The 13,167-nt window shown below is 36.1% G+C and overlaps 1 protein-coding gene across 4 annotated transcripts in view; it reads right to left on the bottom strand.

Moving 5' to 3' along the window:
- TRAPPC11 (trafficking protein particle complex subunit 11) overlaps nt 1–13,167 on the bottom strand; it is a 41,026-nt gene that overhangs the window by 15,450 nt on the left and 12,409 nt on the right. For all 4 annotated transcript variants that reach the window (XM_048847897.2, XM_048847896.2, XM_048847899.2 and 1 more), the window contains exons 11-21: nt 10,120–10,213; nt 8,479–8,558; nt 8,308–8,386; nt 8,161–8,215; nt 5,176–5,321; nt 4,073–4,134; nt 3,845–3,977; nt 2,969–3,099; nt 1,870–2,025; nt 1,129–1,316; nt 227–375 (exon numbers count right to left, since the gene is read on the bottom strand). In XM_048847897.2, coding sequence (XP_048703854.2) covers nt 227–375; nt 1,129–1,316; nt 1,870–2,025; nt 2,969–3,099; nt 3,845–3,977; nt 4,073–4,134; nt 5,176–5,321; nt 8,161–8,215; nt 8,308–8,386; nt 8,479–8,558; nt 10,120–10,213 — 1,273 coding nt within the window. The remainder of the gene's footprint in view (nt 1–226; nt 376–1,128; nt 1,317–1,869; nt 2,026–2,968; nt 3,100–3,844; nt 3,978–4,072; nt 4,135–5,175; nt 5,322–8,160; nt 8,216–8,307; nt 8,387–8,478; nt 8,559–10,119; nt 10,214–13,167) is intronic.

Below are 13,167 nucleotides of genomic sequence, written 5' to 3'. Positions count from 1 at the left end.
CAACCACCTGCAAATGAGACCTTTGTTACCGCATATTTCTTCATACACATCCACTATAGTCCTGTCCACCTCTTAACCCCCATCCTATTTAGCTGTTAACTGACCTATCATGATTTGTGTAAATCCTAGATTTAGATTGTGTGCTCTCTGTAGCTCTGTATTAACTCTTTGTACAATAACTAGGATAATAGGACCCTTAAGATGCTACCATGACAGAAATAAATACCTGGTTTTAAACCTGCTGTGAGCTTCACATCTTTGGCAACTGTCTTCTCATGTGACTGGACTGTCACAATCAAACAATACATTTCATTAGTCAGGGCAGGAGGTTCATGCTGGAGTTGAACAGAAATATTTGGCACTCTAGAAATGATCCTTTAATCAAAGAAAAAAAAGAAAAAAAAAGAAAAGGTTAGTTACTCCACATTTCTTGGATGGCTCAATTTTTAGTCCATTTTAATTAGGGTTAAAGTTGCCTGTTGCTCAAGTGAGAACTCCAGAGAAGGTAGACTAGTGAAACAGGATATCTGAAATGCCTGAAAATCAGTGGCACAGAACCCTGGCACAGATCCTATTAAAAATGACTGGGGACCCACTAAGAGTTGGGAGCTCACATTTGTGTAACCAGAGATGCAGAATCCCACGTTAAACAGCAAATGTTGTGAAAGTGAAAATTTAATTCTTCCGAAAATGTCCAGTTAGTATTAAAGTTAGTAAATAAACTAAAAATTATATCCTTGTATAGCATTTTCAGGACTCTTTGTGTATTTATATACGGCTGTAAATAACTCATTTGTTTTACCTGGAAAAAAAATGGGACAGGATGAATAGAAGGGTACTAAAGCCTGTTTGGTCTATCTTTGGGCCATGACAAATGAGATACTGAGATCAACCTCTTTTGTAAGCTCTAGCTCTGTTCTTTAAAAATAAAATAAATAATAAATAATAACAATGAAGATTACTGACTGGGGGGGGGCGGGCAGTAGGTATGTCAGAAAATAAATCCTTAAGAGCTACTTATTTTTGTTCAAAAATTTACATTTTAGTTTTTATTTATTTTACAAAGATCCAGTACATATGGGAGATATTTTTGATATGCACCATTATGCATTTTAAACTATTACTTACATAGTGTTTGCCTGAATAGTCAGGCTGTCCCAGTGAACCTCATTATCTGGAAGTTTAGGTTGCCGTTTGAAGGAGCGAGCTGCCTGCAATGCTTCTTGAGATGAAGCAGCATCTCCTCCTCCTCCACGCCAATTCAGAATCACACATCTGCCAGTATCGGTGCCCAGGATTAAATCCACAGAGGTGATCTGAAACATGTTTATTCAGATAAAGTTTTTTCCCCCCCACCATCCTCCAGTCATTTTGCAGAACACACGCACGCAAGTGCGCACACACACACACACACAAACATATCCCTAAAACTGCTTGCAGCACAGGAGATTAAAATCTCAACACACTGGCTCTGCAGTCCAGGCAGTTTCACCTAAGCAACTGTGGCAGTATGGGGATGCATATGTGCAGATATATATTTCTGTACGCACACACGCTCTCCTTCAGTATGAAGCTCTTGGCATTTTTCACTCCCTCCTGTCTCTTTTTCTAATCAGTTTTTTGAAGTGGGTGCCAAGAAATCTAAGTTTTTGTGATTTGCTTTGTAGAAACAGTTTTATAAAAAAATACTTCAATTGTTAAATACCAAAAGCAAGCAATGCAATCTTACTCTCAAACTTGTAATGCTATTTACAAAACAAATTACATTTAAATATACACAATACTGTGACATTATGACTAGTAAAGAATTGCAGTCACCCGTGCAATTTTGAGCTTTAAGAGCCAAACCTGTGACTCTAGATAACTAACCTCAATCTTCTTTCCCACATCTTCACTTTTTGCAACAAATCTGAAAGTGAATTTTCTTGTTTTACCAGGGACTAGGCACACTGGTCCCTGGGATGAATATTCCAGAATATCACTTTTCTGATATGCTTCTTCTACCACACAGTACTGATTGTATTCCTATAGCAAGTGAGAAAAATTAAGTTATCTATATAATGAATGTTGACAATCTGTGTTACTGGACTAAAGTTTCAGAGTAGCAGCTGTGTTAGTCTGTATCCGCAAAAAGAAAGGAGTACTTGTGGCACCTTAGAGACTAAAAAATTTATTTCAGCATAAGCATCCGATGAAATGAGCTGTAACTAAATGTGATAGTCTCCAAGGTGCCATAAGTACACCTTTTCTTTTTGCGGATACAGACTAACACGGCTGCTACTCTGAAACCTGTCATTATGCAAGGCACTGAATTTAGCCGTACGGAGTGGAAATCTATCAAACTTCATGAAGGAATGCATCCGATGAAGTGAGCTGTAGATCACGAAAGCTTATGCTCAAATAAATTTGTTAGTCTCTAAGGTGCCACAAGTACTCCTTTTCTTTTTGTGGACTAAAGTTGAAATCCTGTTAGAGCTCTCTGCTTGTCATACTAGTGAACAATTAGTGTTATGGATCATAAACCTAATGTGTTTAGGCAACTGATAGATAAAAGTTTATTTAGGATAAAAAGTTTCCTCTAACAAGTAGTCTCAATAGTAGTGAATAATTTTACTTTGCAGTAATTAAAGTGCAATTATCCTAGTTAATGTAACATAGAGAAAGTCTTATTTGTAATTCTAGATTATTTTAAATGTGTTTAATTTCAGAAGTGTTGTTTTACAAGTACCAAGGAGAGAAAAAGATGTATTGTTGTCTCTACTAAATCACGGATGTTTTTATTAAATCAGTATAGTCCTCAGTAGAAGAGTGACAGAGAAGAGGACACTAACAGAAAAATAAAAGGTAAAAGTGGTCCTTTTTCAGTAAATTGGAAAAAGTATAATGAAGCTGCAAGGTTATACTAAGACCCATTACGAGACATTAACTTTCCCCTAACAGATGATCACCACATATGAAACATAGTTACCTGGTTATTGAAGCCGACACATAGTTTAGAAAACCTGATTGGATGAGGACAATCAGCTTTCAAGTAAATATCGAACTCAACAGGAACATCAACATGAAAACTTGGAGCAAGAAACTTTGCTTTGCATTGCACTAGAATTTAAAACAAAAAGATCTTTGTTAAGTTGATAAGACTGTGAAGCTGGAAAACTGAACTCCACCATAAACTCCTACTTCCTGGGTACACCCTGTACATGACACATCTACACAGAACAATCTTTTAGTCCCATCTATTCATAAATATACCAAGGTTAAAATACTGCCCTCCTACATGAAGCTATGTAATACTGGGGACCTACAAAGGGCTTTGAGAGACACAAGGGGACAGAAGTTCAGCAGAACACAGCACACTTTCACTGCAATTATGCAGCTGCTAATGCCTTCCCCACATTCCCCTGTATTTGTGGGGTTTGAGCTAGTACATATCCTTGTTCCCGTCCCTGGGGAGTTCTGTTTCAGAGGTACAGCATCCCCTCTCAGCAGAACTCTCTCTCTTCCACTGTATGTTAGGCTTTCAATGGGTCAGTTGCAGCTCAGAGGATTCTTCCTCAGACAGGGCTCCCAAACTGTTTTTGTCTCAATTACATTTATCCACATCACATCTGGGAGAAGGAGAAAGGGAAAAAATATAATTTGGATTTTCTCACCATCCTCCCACCCCAGTGATGTAGATAAAGAATCAATGGATTTGTTGCCACAAGCTCTAAATGCTGGCAGTTAGAACATGTTTTGCATATTTATTCCTCCTCAGTGGTGTCTACAGCAAATGAGTGCAATTTACAACACCAAAGTATAATTTATTGGGACATAACCATGTTTTAGAAGCTTTGTTACTTACCAAATGGTACAAAATCTTGAACTTCTATTGTAAAAATATTGCTGCCTGCTAGGGAAACGCGGTCAGTCCACAGCTTCTGTGACGTTTTCACAGCAGAAGCATCACAATCAGGTTCAGGATCTGGGCTCTCATTCTATACCCAGACAGAAGATTATAAAATAAAGAATTAATCAGATAATGAAAAATCTTTTGAGCACATTTCAAGCAAGCTAAATTCTACTTGCTTACCATAAGAACTTTAATCAGGTTCTTTTCTATCCGAGACTTCTGGTCCTCTTTTAAAGTGGATGCTAATGAACAAAATTAAGGAAAGCAAACTAAACTACAAAACCAGTAGAATCCCAATCTTTCATCAGTATTAAAAGAAAGTTAGTCCCTGAACTAAGACACCTAAAGCATTAATCTTCAGAAATCTACAACTTTCATGCAACACTTTCCATGAGAACTTTGGTATTTCCAAATACAAATTCCATTACTTAATACTTTCTATCCATTTTAACTCTTCACTCTTATTCTCACCTCAGCCAATAGGAAGACACTCAATTGTGACAAAATAAATGGTCTCCAAATTCTGGCTACGTGAAGTATTTTAGAGCTTACAAGAAGGAAAAATTCCAAAGAGAATAACGTAATATTCTATGAAGGGAGCAATTTGTTCTCCAAGCATTGCCAATGGTCTCATGTAGTTTCTGCTTATAAGTACAAACAGAATGGTTTGGAGTAGTGGAAGCAACAGGCTCTGATAAGACTGAAAATGGCAGCTGAAAGAGATAGAAAACAAGTGTATTGACAGCAGAAGGACATTGTCCCTTGAAGTAGAGGAAAAGATAGGGAACAGTTAATGAGATCAAGTTAATATGAAGCAGAAAAACTGGAGACAAAACAAAACCAAAAATGATCCAAGAGACTAAAACTACACAACAGAGTTCGGATTATTCCAGTGTAGCCACCATGTAGTAGTTGGCTAGGAGTTAAAAAGTGACATCTTTCTGATATTGTATTCTATACACTATTCTAGTTATGGAGCTTTTGGCCTCATCTTAAAAATGTTATATGCAATTACATCTTCTCCAACCCCCAGTCACTCCCAAACTTTACAGCGCATTAAACTGAAGAGCAAGATGTTCAAGTTTCTATGTTAGAGATAAGGAACCAAATTCAGCTCTGGCATCAGATGTTTCAACTCCAAAGTCGATGGAATTGCACCCCTTACACTGGCATGCATTTGACCTAATGTAAGGTATATGACTGGCACAATGATTTGTGACAAGGTTGAAGACTCAAATACTATAATAACTAGTAGGCATGAGATACATTTCTTTAAAGGATACCTCTACCCAACAGCTCTAGAGAATAAGTAATGTAATCTTTTAATTGTGCCATAAGGTAAGAACATTTGAGAGCTGTGGTCAATATGGAAGTAAGGAGAGTCCACCATCCTTCACTACGGTATTCACACATGACATAATCTAACAGCCTAGAAGAGGAAAAAAGTGGGACAAGTGTACAATTCAGTAAAGTTATGGGTTATGTACTTGATATCCTCTTATATTGTGAGCAATACTGAAGCCAACTCAAACCGATCTTCCGCTCCCCCCTGAAACTCCCCCCAAAAAGTGTAATCAATTACAGATTTACCAATAGAGAGACTCAGACAAAGCTTTATTCCCCCCCCCTTTTCTTTTTATTATAGCTGATCAAGAACCTTCTGTAAAATAGATGCAACATATCCATTGGACAGCGAGCACCATTTTAAAAAAAGGATGTTTATTTCACTGTATTTACCTTTGCATAGACACAAAATAGTAAATGTTATGGTAAATGTAATACTTGCAGGTAACATTGTTTCGGTTTTTTAATTGGCACTTACTGCACAAACATAAATCAATAGAGAAATAGGTATGTCTTGCTAAAATGAACAAAACACTTTGAACAAGAGATTCTCCAATCTCAGTTATCAGGAAGGAAATCAAATCAACAGTAAAAGTTCTCAAATTGCCTCCCTTAACATTAAGTACAGAATTAAAAACAACAGCTGGAAAGAAATTAATTATATCAGTATAACTTGTAAAAACTTTCTTGTGTAGACAAGATCTTCCAGAAAATTGTTTCCAGCCAAGCAGCAGCAGTAAAGACAGGACAAGCTCACTCCTACCCAACCCATACTCCCTTGGAAGATCACATTCTGTTGTATTGACAACTTTAACTGGGAGTATTAAAATACTTAACGTTAAGTAGCACAGGCATTAACCCCTCCCACTTAGAAACACAAAATTAAGAAGCTGAATGCACAACACTGATTTCACGCAAGATTAAAGTTATATATTTAACTTTAGCACACCTGGAACTCCTAAACTTCCAACAGCTTTCGTTTTTCCTGGATTTTAAATGGTTACCTGCGTAACCTAAACTTTGCCTTAAGAGGGTTTGTTATTTTTAATACATAAAAAACAGCATTTTTTATCTTTTAATATTAAATAGTAGGGCTGTCAATTAAATCGCAGTTAACTCACATGATTAACTCAAAAAAATTAATCGCGAATTAATCGCACTGTTAAACAACAGAATACCAATTGAAATGTATTAAATATTTTGGATGTTTTTCTACATTTTCAAATATATTGATTTCTATTACAATACAGAATACAAAGTGTACAGTACTCACTTTATATGATTTTTTTTTTACAAATATTTGCACTGTAAAACATAAGAAACAGTATTTTTCAATTCACCTCATACAAGGTCTGTAGTGCAATCTCTTTATCGTGAAAGTTTAACTTACATAACTGCACTCAAAAAACAAAACAATGTAAAACTTTAGAGCCTACAAATCCACTCAGTCCTACTTCTTGTTCAGCCTATCGCTAAGCCAAACAAGTTTGTTTACATTTACAGGAGATATTGCTGCCTGCTTCTTATTTACAATGTCACCTGAAAGTGAGAACATAGGTTCACATAGCACTTTCAAGTGCACTTTCATGTTATAGGAGTCTCGGATGATGACCCAGCACATGTTCTTTTTAAGAATGCTTTCACAGCAGATCTGATAAAATGTACAGAAGGTACCAATGTGAGATTTCTGAGGATAAATACAGCACTCGACCCGAGATTTAAGAATCTGAAGTGCCTTCCAAATTCTGAGAAGGACGAGGTGCGGAGCATACTTTCAGAAGCCTTAAAAGGGCAACACTGACGCAGAAACTATGGAACCCAAACCACCAAAAAAGAAAACCAACCTTCTGCTGGTGGGATTTGACTCAGATGATGAAAATGATCATGCATCGGTCGGCTCTGCTTTAGATCGTTATCAAGCAGAACCTGCCATCAGCATGGATGCATGTTCTCTGGAATGGTGGTTGTAGTATGAAGGGACATATGAATCTTTAGCGCATCCGGCCCTTAAATATCTTGCGACGCCGGCTACAACAGTGCCATGCGAACACCTGTTCTCACTTTCAGGTGACATTGTAAACAAAAAGAGGGCAGCATTATCTCCTGCAAATAGTAATCAAACTAGTTTGTTTGTCTGAGCGATTGGCTGAAATAGGACTGAGTGGACTCTAAAGTTTTAGATTATTTTTATTTTTGAATGTAGTTTTTTTCGTACATACTTCTACATTTGTAAGTTGATAAAGAGATTGCACTACAAATACTTGTATTAAGTGAATTGAAGAATACTATTTATTTTGTTTTTTTACAGTGCAAATATTTGTAATAAAAAATATAAAGTGAGCACTGCACACTTTTTATTCTGTGTTGTAATTGAAATCAATTTGAAAAATATAGAAAACATCCAAAAATATTTAAATAAAATAGAATTCTATTATTGTTTAAATAGTGTGATTAATCACGATTAATTTTTTTAATAGCTTGACAGCCCTATTAAATAGAAATAACTACCTTCCCTAATTATTTAAGTATGTATAGACAAAATATTCTCAAAATTTTCTTTTAAGCTTTAGATTTAAACTATTTTTTTTCTTATGTCTTGAATGCTAAACATCTGAGAGGAGTATGAGTAATTAAATTCTCTGTGCAACTATCAGACAGTATATTCCAAATTGTAGGTGTCTCTTAGTTGTCCCACTGAGTAATCGTTTATTTGTGGACGATTGGCTAAGATTCTCTCTCTTTCTCTGTAATTTCTGAAGTGGACCATGCAGTGGGTCAATAAGCGGGAATCAGCAATCTCAAATTCACTCACGTCAAGGTAACAGAAGTCTGAAATTAATTTCCAACACCACCTCACAATTGATAAGATCTATGTTCCAGATGAGAAAAATAATGCACTAAGGAATCATTCAAATAATACTTACTTCAGAGCTTTGGTGTAATCTTTAGCATAATAATATTCTTCACCCATCTGAACCACTGAAAAGAACAAAGTCATATGTCTACAATCCAATACTTAAAATATTGTTGCAAAGATTTTCAAAAAGATTTGTTAGGTAATTGATACTTACTTAAGTGACTCTTCATCCTTGGACATTTGTATTTCTTGAACTGTGCTACAGCATTACTCAGCAAAGTGATTATTAACTCCTAACAGATAAATTAGCAGTAGTGATATAGCAATATTTATACTTCAAAATAGTGTTAGAAAAATATAGAAATTATTTCTAAGATAAACTTACAGAGTGAGGAACAATTTTCTCTTTTAGTTGCAGGGCTAGAATTCCCACCTTTTCTTTTTCTGGATCAGAAAGATCAAAGCCTGCAAATGATAATGAAAAGTCCATTGAATTGGAATTTTGTCCAGTTCCAAAGGGAATTACTGTTTTTTCACAACAACAAGATAAGTGTACGTAAAGCAAGTTCAAACTCAGGCATATTTAGATTCTTCACATTGTCATCTCTTAGGAGAAAGAATGTTTATGTTTGGAGAACTCTGCTGTATTCTCTGTTCTATAAAGATAATTTTGGAACAAACATTCTTTCAAACCAGCACATTATTAATAATTTAAAAGGGAACTTAGATGTTTTTAAAACAGAGTTTTCAAAGATGCCCAGATCATTTGATAGAATAGAATATATTTGTAAGAGTTTAGTATGAGACAAACTATTTGCTAGCTTCTAAGTAATGACTTCACAGTTGTGTTTCTCTACTAATAGTTGGCAACATCAACACTTAAAAGAATGCTGCTCCGTTTTTTTTAAAATGCATTTATAAGACTGTCAATTGTTGCAGGAAGACAGAACCCTGAATGCACATCTTAGTAGGAAACAAAGTTTTATTCACTTTTAAACTCCACTGATATTTATAATTTTGATTCAAGACTCAACATTTTAAATCACACAGTTAACCAACCAATTATATTCTCAAAATGGCACCACTGTATTATGACTGGTAACACCAGAAGGAGAATGTTTTAAGGACATCAAAAGTTGCTATGCCTAAAGGTGCACCCAGGTGATCAATGAGAGAAAAAAACGTTGGATTAGACAGTATGAGCATTTCCAAGGCAAAGTGCATAAACTCAATGCGCAGCTGCTGGTGAAAATAGAACATATAGCCTTTCCAACTTCATATCTAGTGATTCAGCTTTTCCCTCTAAATCTATTTTGATAACTCAGAAGGTGTTGCTGGCAGTTCTTGTCTGCCACAGTCAGGTACTATTTACAATGGGATGAGTTTGCAAGCCTGATTCTCATTTACATTAAGGCCTCTTTATGATACTGTAGCCCCTCTGTCTCTTGTGTCTCTCTCTCTGCCCCTAGTTTTTGGTTCTTACTCTCTTGTCTAACTTCTTCTTGATTCTTACTTTTAGTCCAAGAAAATTTTTGGGGACTTCACACTCTCACTTCTAGCTAGGCCCATCATACTTGCCACAGTTTTAGAAAAGACAATATTAACAAAACAAAAAAACATCAACACATATACATAATCACAACCAGAGGAATAAAATGTAGAACTGGTATCACTATTTTGTGTACTATTTATTTTGTATTACACCAGTAACTAGTTTAAACACCTCTTTAGTTAGGTACAAGGTATATAGTCATCTACAAAGGAGAAAACTTACAGAAATAAGATTCTAGATGTACACCTTTCTGAATTACACTTCAGATTTACACTGCCAAGTTAAAAGGACAAATGAAGGACCTCGTCCTGTAATTGGTTCTGCAGGACAGATCACTGCACTACTCAGTCTCACTGAAATCAGTTGACTGTACACAGGTGCAGAGAGTCTGCCAATCCAGAGCTAATTACAGGATCAGGACCTCAATCCCTTTGCCTGACCTCTGTAGGAATTAAAAACAGAAAATGTATTTACTTAGTATTCCCTGACGCCATGATCTCTGTCCATAGAAGTCAAGCACTCCAGTTTGAGTTTCCAGTGGATCCGGATTGGGATAGCTGATAGAAGACTGTAAATTCAGCAAATATAGCCTTTAGAAAGGGTTCATATTTCAAAAGTATGAAAGATAACAGTGTTGAAGTACATAAGCAAAAACGTACACATTTAAAGAGCAAAAAGAGGAGTATAAAGTTCTTAATGTATTTAACTTTTTCAACCATTTGTGTAAAATATTTACTTACCAGGAAACCACATAAGCAACTGAGAAGTGTAATACTGGAATATGGAATTGAAATGGTCATAAAGGAGTTTTTAAAGTAAAGGATATGGGAAAGCTGACAGGTATGGAGTAGCACATGGTTTGAACAGAGACATCCTTTGGGGAGGATTTAATAAAGGGGTTTCTCTATATCCTAGCAAACAGAAGAGGATAGAAGTTGATAAAGTACAGGTAGAAACTAAGGAGAAACAGTCAAATGAAAAGGAGTCCCATTCAATTACATCACATGAAGGCATACAACTAAATATTGACACATTTTATAAGTGGTTGTATTCAAATGCTAGAAGGCTAAATACTATGATGCGTGAACTTGAGTGTCTGGTATTAAATGAGGATACTGATATAATAGGCACCATAGAAACTTGTTAGAACAATGATAATCAATAGGCCATGGTAATACCAGGGTGCAAAATTTATAAGAATGACAGAGTAGATCATGCTGGTGGGGGAGTGGCACTATATATGAAAGTAAGTATAGAGTCAAATATAGTAAAAATCTTAAATGACTCAAACTGTATCATAGAATCTCTATGGATAGAAATTCCATGCTTGAATAATGAGTGTAGCAGTAGGAATAGACTACCAACCACATGACCAGGATGGCAACTGTGACAGTGAAATGCTCAGAAAGATAGAAAGGCTACAAAAAAGAGAAAACCCAATAATAATGGGGGATTTCAACTACCCCCCCCCCCCCATATACTGACTGGGTACATGTCACCTCAGAATGGGATGCAGAGATAAAATTTCTGGACACGAATAATGACTGCTTCTTGGAGCAGCTAGTCCTGGAACCCACAAGGGCAGAGGCAATTCTTGATTTAGTCCTAAGTGGCGCACAGGATCTGGACGAAGAGGTGAATATAGCTGAACCACTAAGTGATAGCAACCATAATGTAATTAAATTTAATATCCTTGTAGAGAGGAAAATACCAAAGAAACCCCTTTTTAAATGCTACTGTGGTGGGAATGACACAAAAATGAGGAAGGTAGTTAAACAGAAATTAAAAGGAACAGTCACAAGAGTGAAATGAAATGCCTGCAAGCAGCATGTAAACTATTCAAAACATCATAATAGAGGCTCAAACTAAATGTATATTCCAAATTAAAAAAAAACAAAAAAAAAAAACAGTAATGACCAACAACAAGAAAATGCCACTATGGCTAAACAGAGTAAAAGAGATGGTTAGAGGCAAAAAGGCATCTTTATAAATTGGAAGTCAAATCCCACTGAGGAAAACAGAAGCATAAACTCTGGCAAGTCAACCGTAAAAGTATAATTAGGTAGGCCACAACAAGAATTTGAAGAGCAACAAGACAAAAACTAACAACAATTTTTTTTTCAGTACATCAAAAGCACGAAGGCTGCCAAACAATCAGTGGGGCCACTGGACAACCCAAATGCTAAAGGAGCACTCAAGGAAGACAAGGCCGTAGCAGAGAAGCTAAATGAATTATCTGCGTCAATCTTCACTGCAGACGATGTGAAAGATTCCTGCACCTGTGCCATTATTTTTAGGTGATAAATCTAAGGAACTGTCTCACATTGAGGTATAAATAGAGAAGGTTTTGGAAAAAATTAATAATTTGAACAGTAATAAGTCACCAGGAGCAGATGGTAGTCACCTATGAGTTCTGAAGGAACTATTGTAGAACTATTAACTGTGGTATGAAACCTATTGCTTAAATCAGCCTCTGCACCAGAAGATTGGAGAATAACTAATGTAATACAAATTTTTAAAAAAAAGGCTCCAGAGGCAAATCTTGCCAATTACAGGTCAGTAAGCCTAACTTCAGTAACGTGCAAACTGGTTGAAACTGTAGTAAAGAACAGAATTACCAAACACACAGATGAACACAATATGTTGGGGAAGAGTCAACACTGCTTTTGTAAAGGGAATTATGTCTCACCAATCTATTAGAATTCTCTGAGGGTGTCATAAAGCAGGTGGACAAAGGTGATCCAGTTGATATAGTGTACTGGACTCTCGGAAAGTCTTTGACAAAGTTACTCAAAGGATCTTAAGCAAACTAAGCAGTCATGGGATAAGAGAGAAGGTCCTATCATGGATCAGTACCTGGTTAAAAGGTATGAAAGGGTAGGAATAAATGGTCAGTTTTCACAATGGAAAGACTTAAATAATAAGGTCCTGCAAGGATCTGCACTGGAACCAGAGCTGTTCAACATATTCATAAATGATCTGGAAAAAGGGGTGAATGGTGAGGGACAAAGATGGCAGACGATACGATACAAAATTACTCAAGATAGTTAAGTCCAAAACAGACTGAAGAGTTACAAAGGATTTCACAAAACTGGGTGACTGGGCAACAAAATGTCAGATAAAATTCAATACTGGTATATGTAAAAAAAATGCACATTGAAAAACATAATCCCAGCTATACATATAAATTGATGGGATCTAAATTAGCCGTTATCACTCAAGAAAGAGATCTTGGAGTCATTGTGGATAGAACTCTGAAAACATCTGCTCAATGTGCAGTGACTGTAAAAATAGCTAACAGAATGTTAGGAACCATTAGAAAAGGGATAGATAATAATAATGCCGCTATATAAATCCATGGCACACCCACAACTTCAATGCTGCATGCAGTTCTCATCACCCCATCTCAAAAAAAGATATATTAGAATTGGAAAAGGTACAGAGAACAACAACAAAAATGACTGGTATGGAACAGCTTTTATATGAGGAGAGATTAAAATGACTGGAACTGTTTAGTTTAGA

The sequence above is a fragment of the Caretta caretta genome, chromosome 4 (assembly GCF_965140235.1).
Source record: "Caretta caretta isolate rCarCar2 chromosome 4, rCarCar1.hap1, whole genome shotgun sequence".
Taxonomy (NCBI): domain Eukaryota; kingdom Metazoa; phylum Chordata; order Testudines; family Cheloniidae; genus Caretta; species Caretta caretta.
Note: the sequence above shows the minus strand (reverse complement) of the source record. Positions and strands in the feature narration are given on the sequence as shown.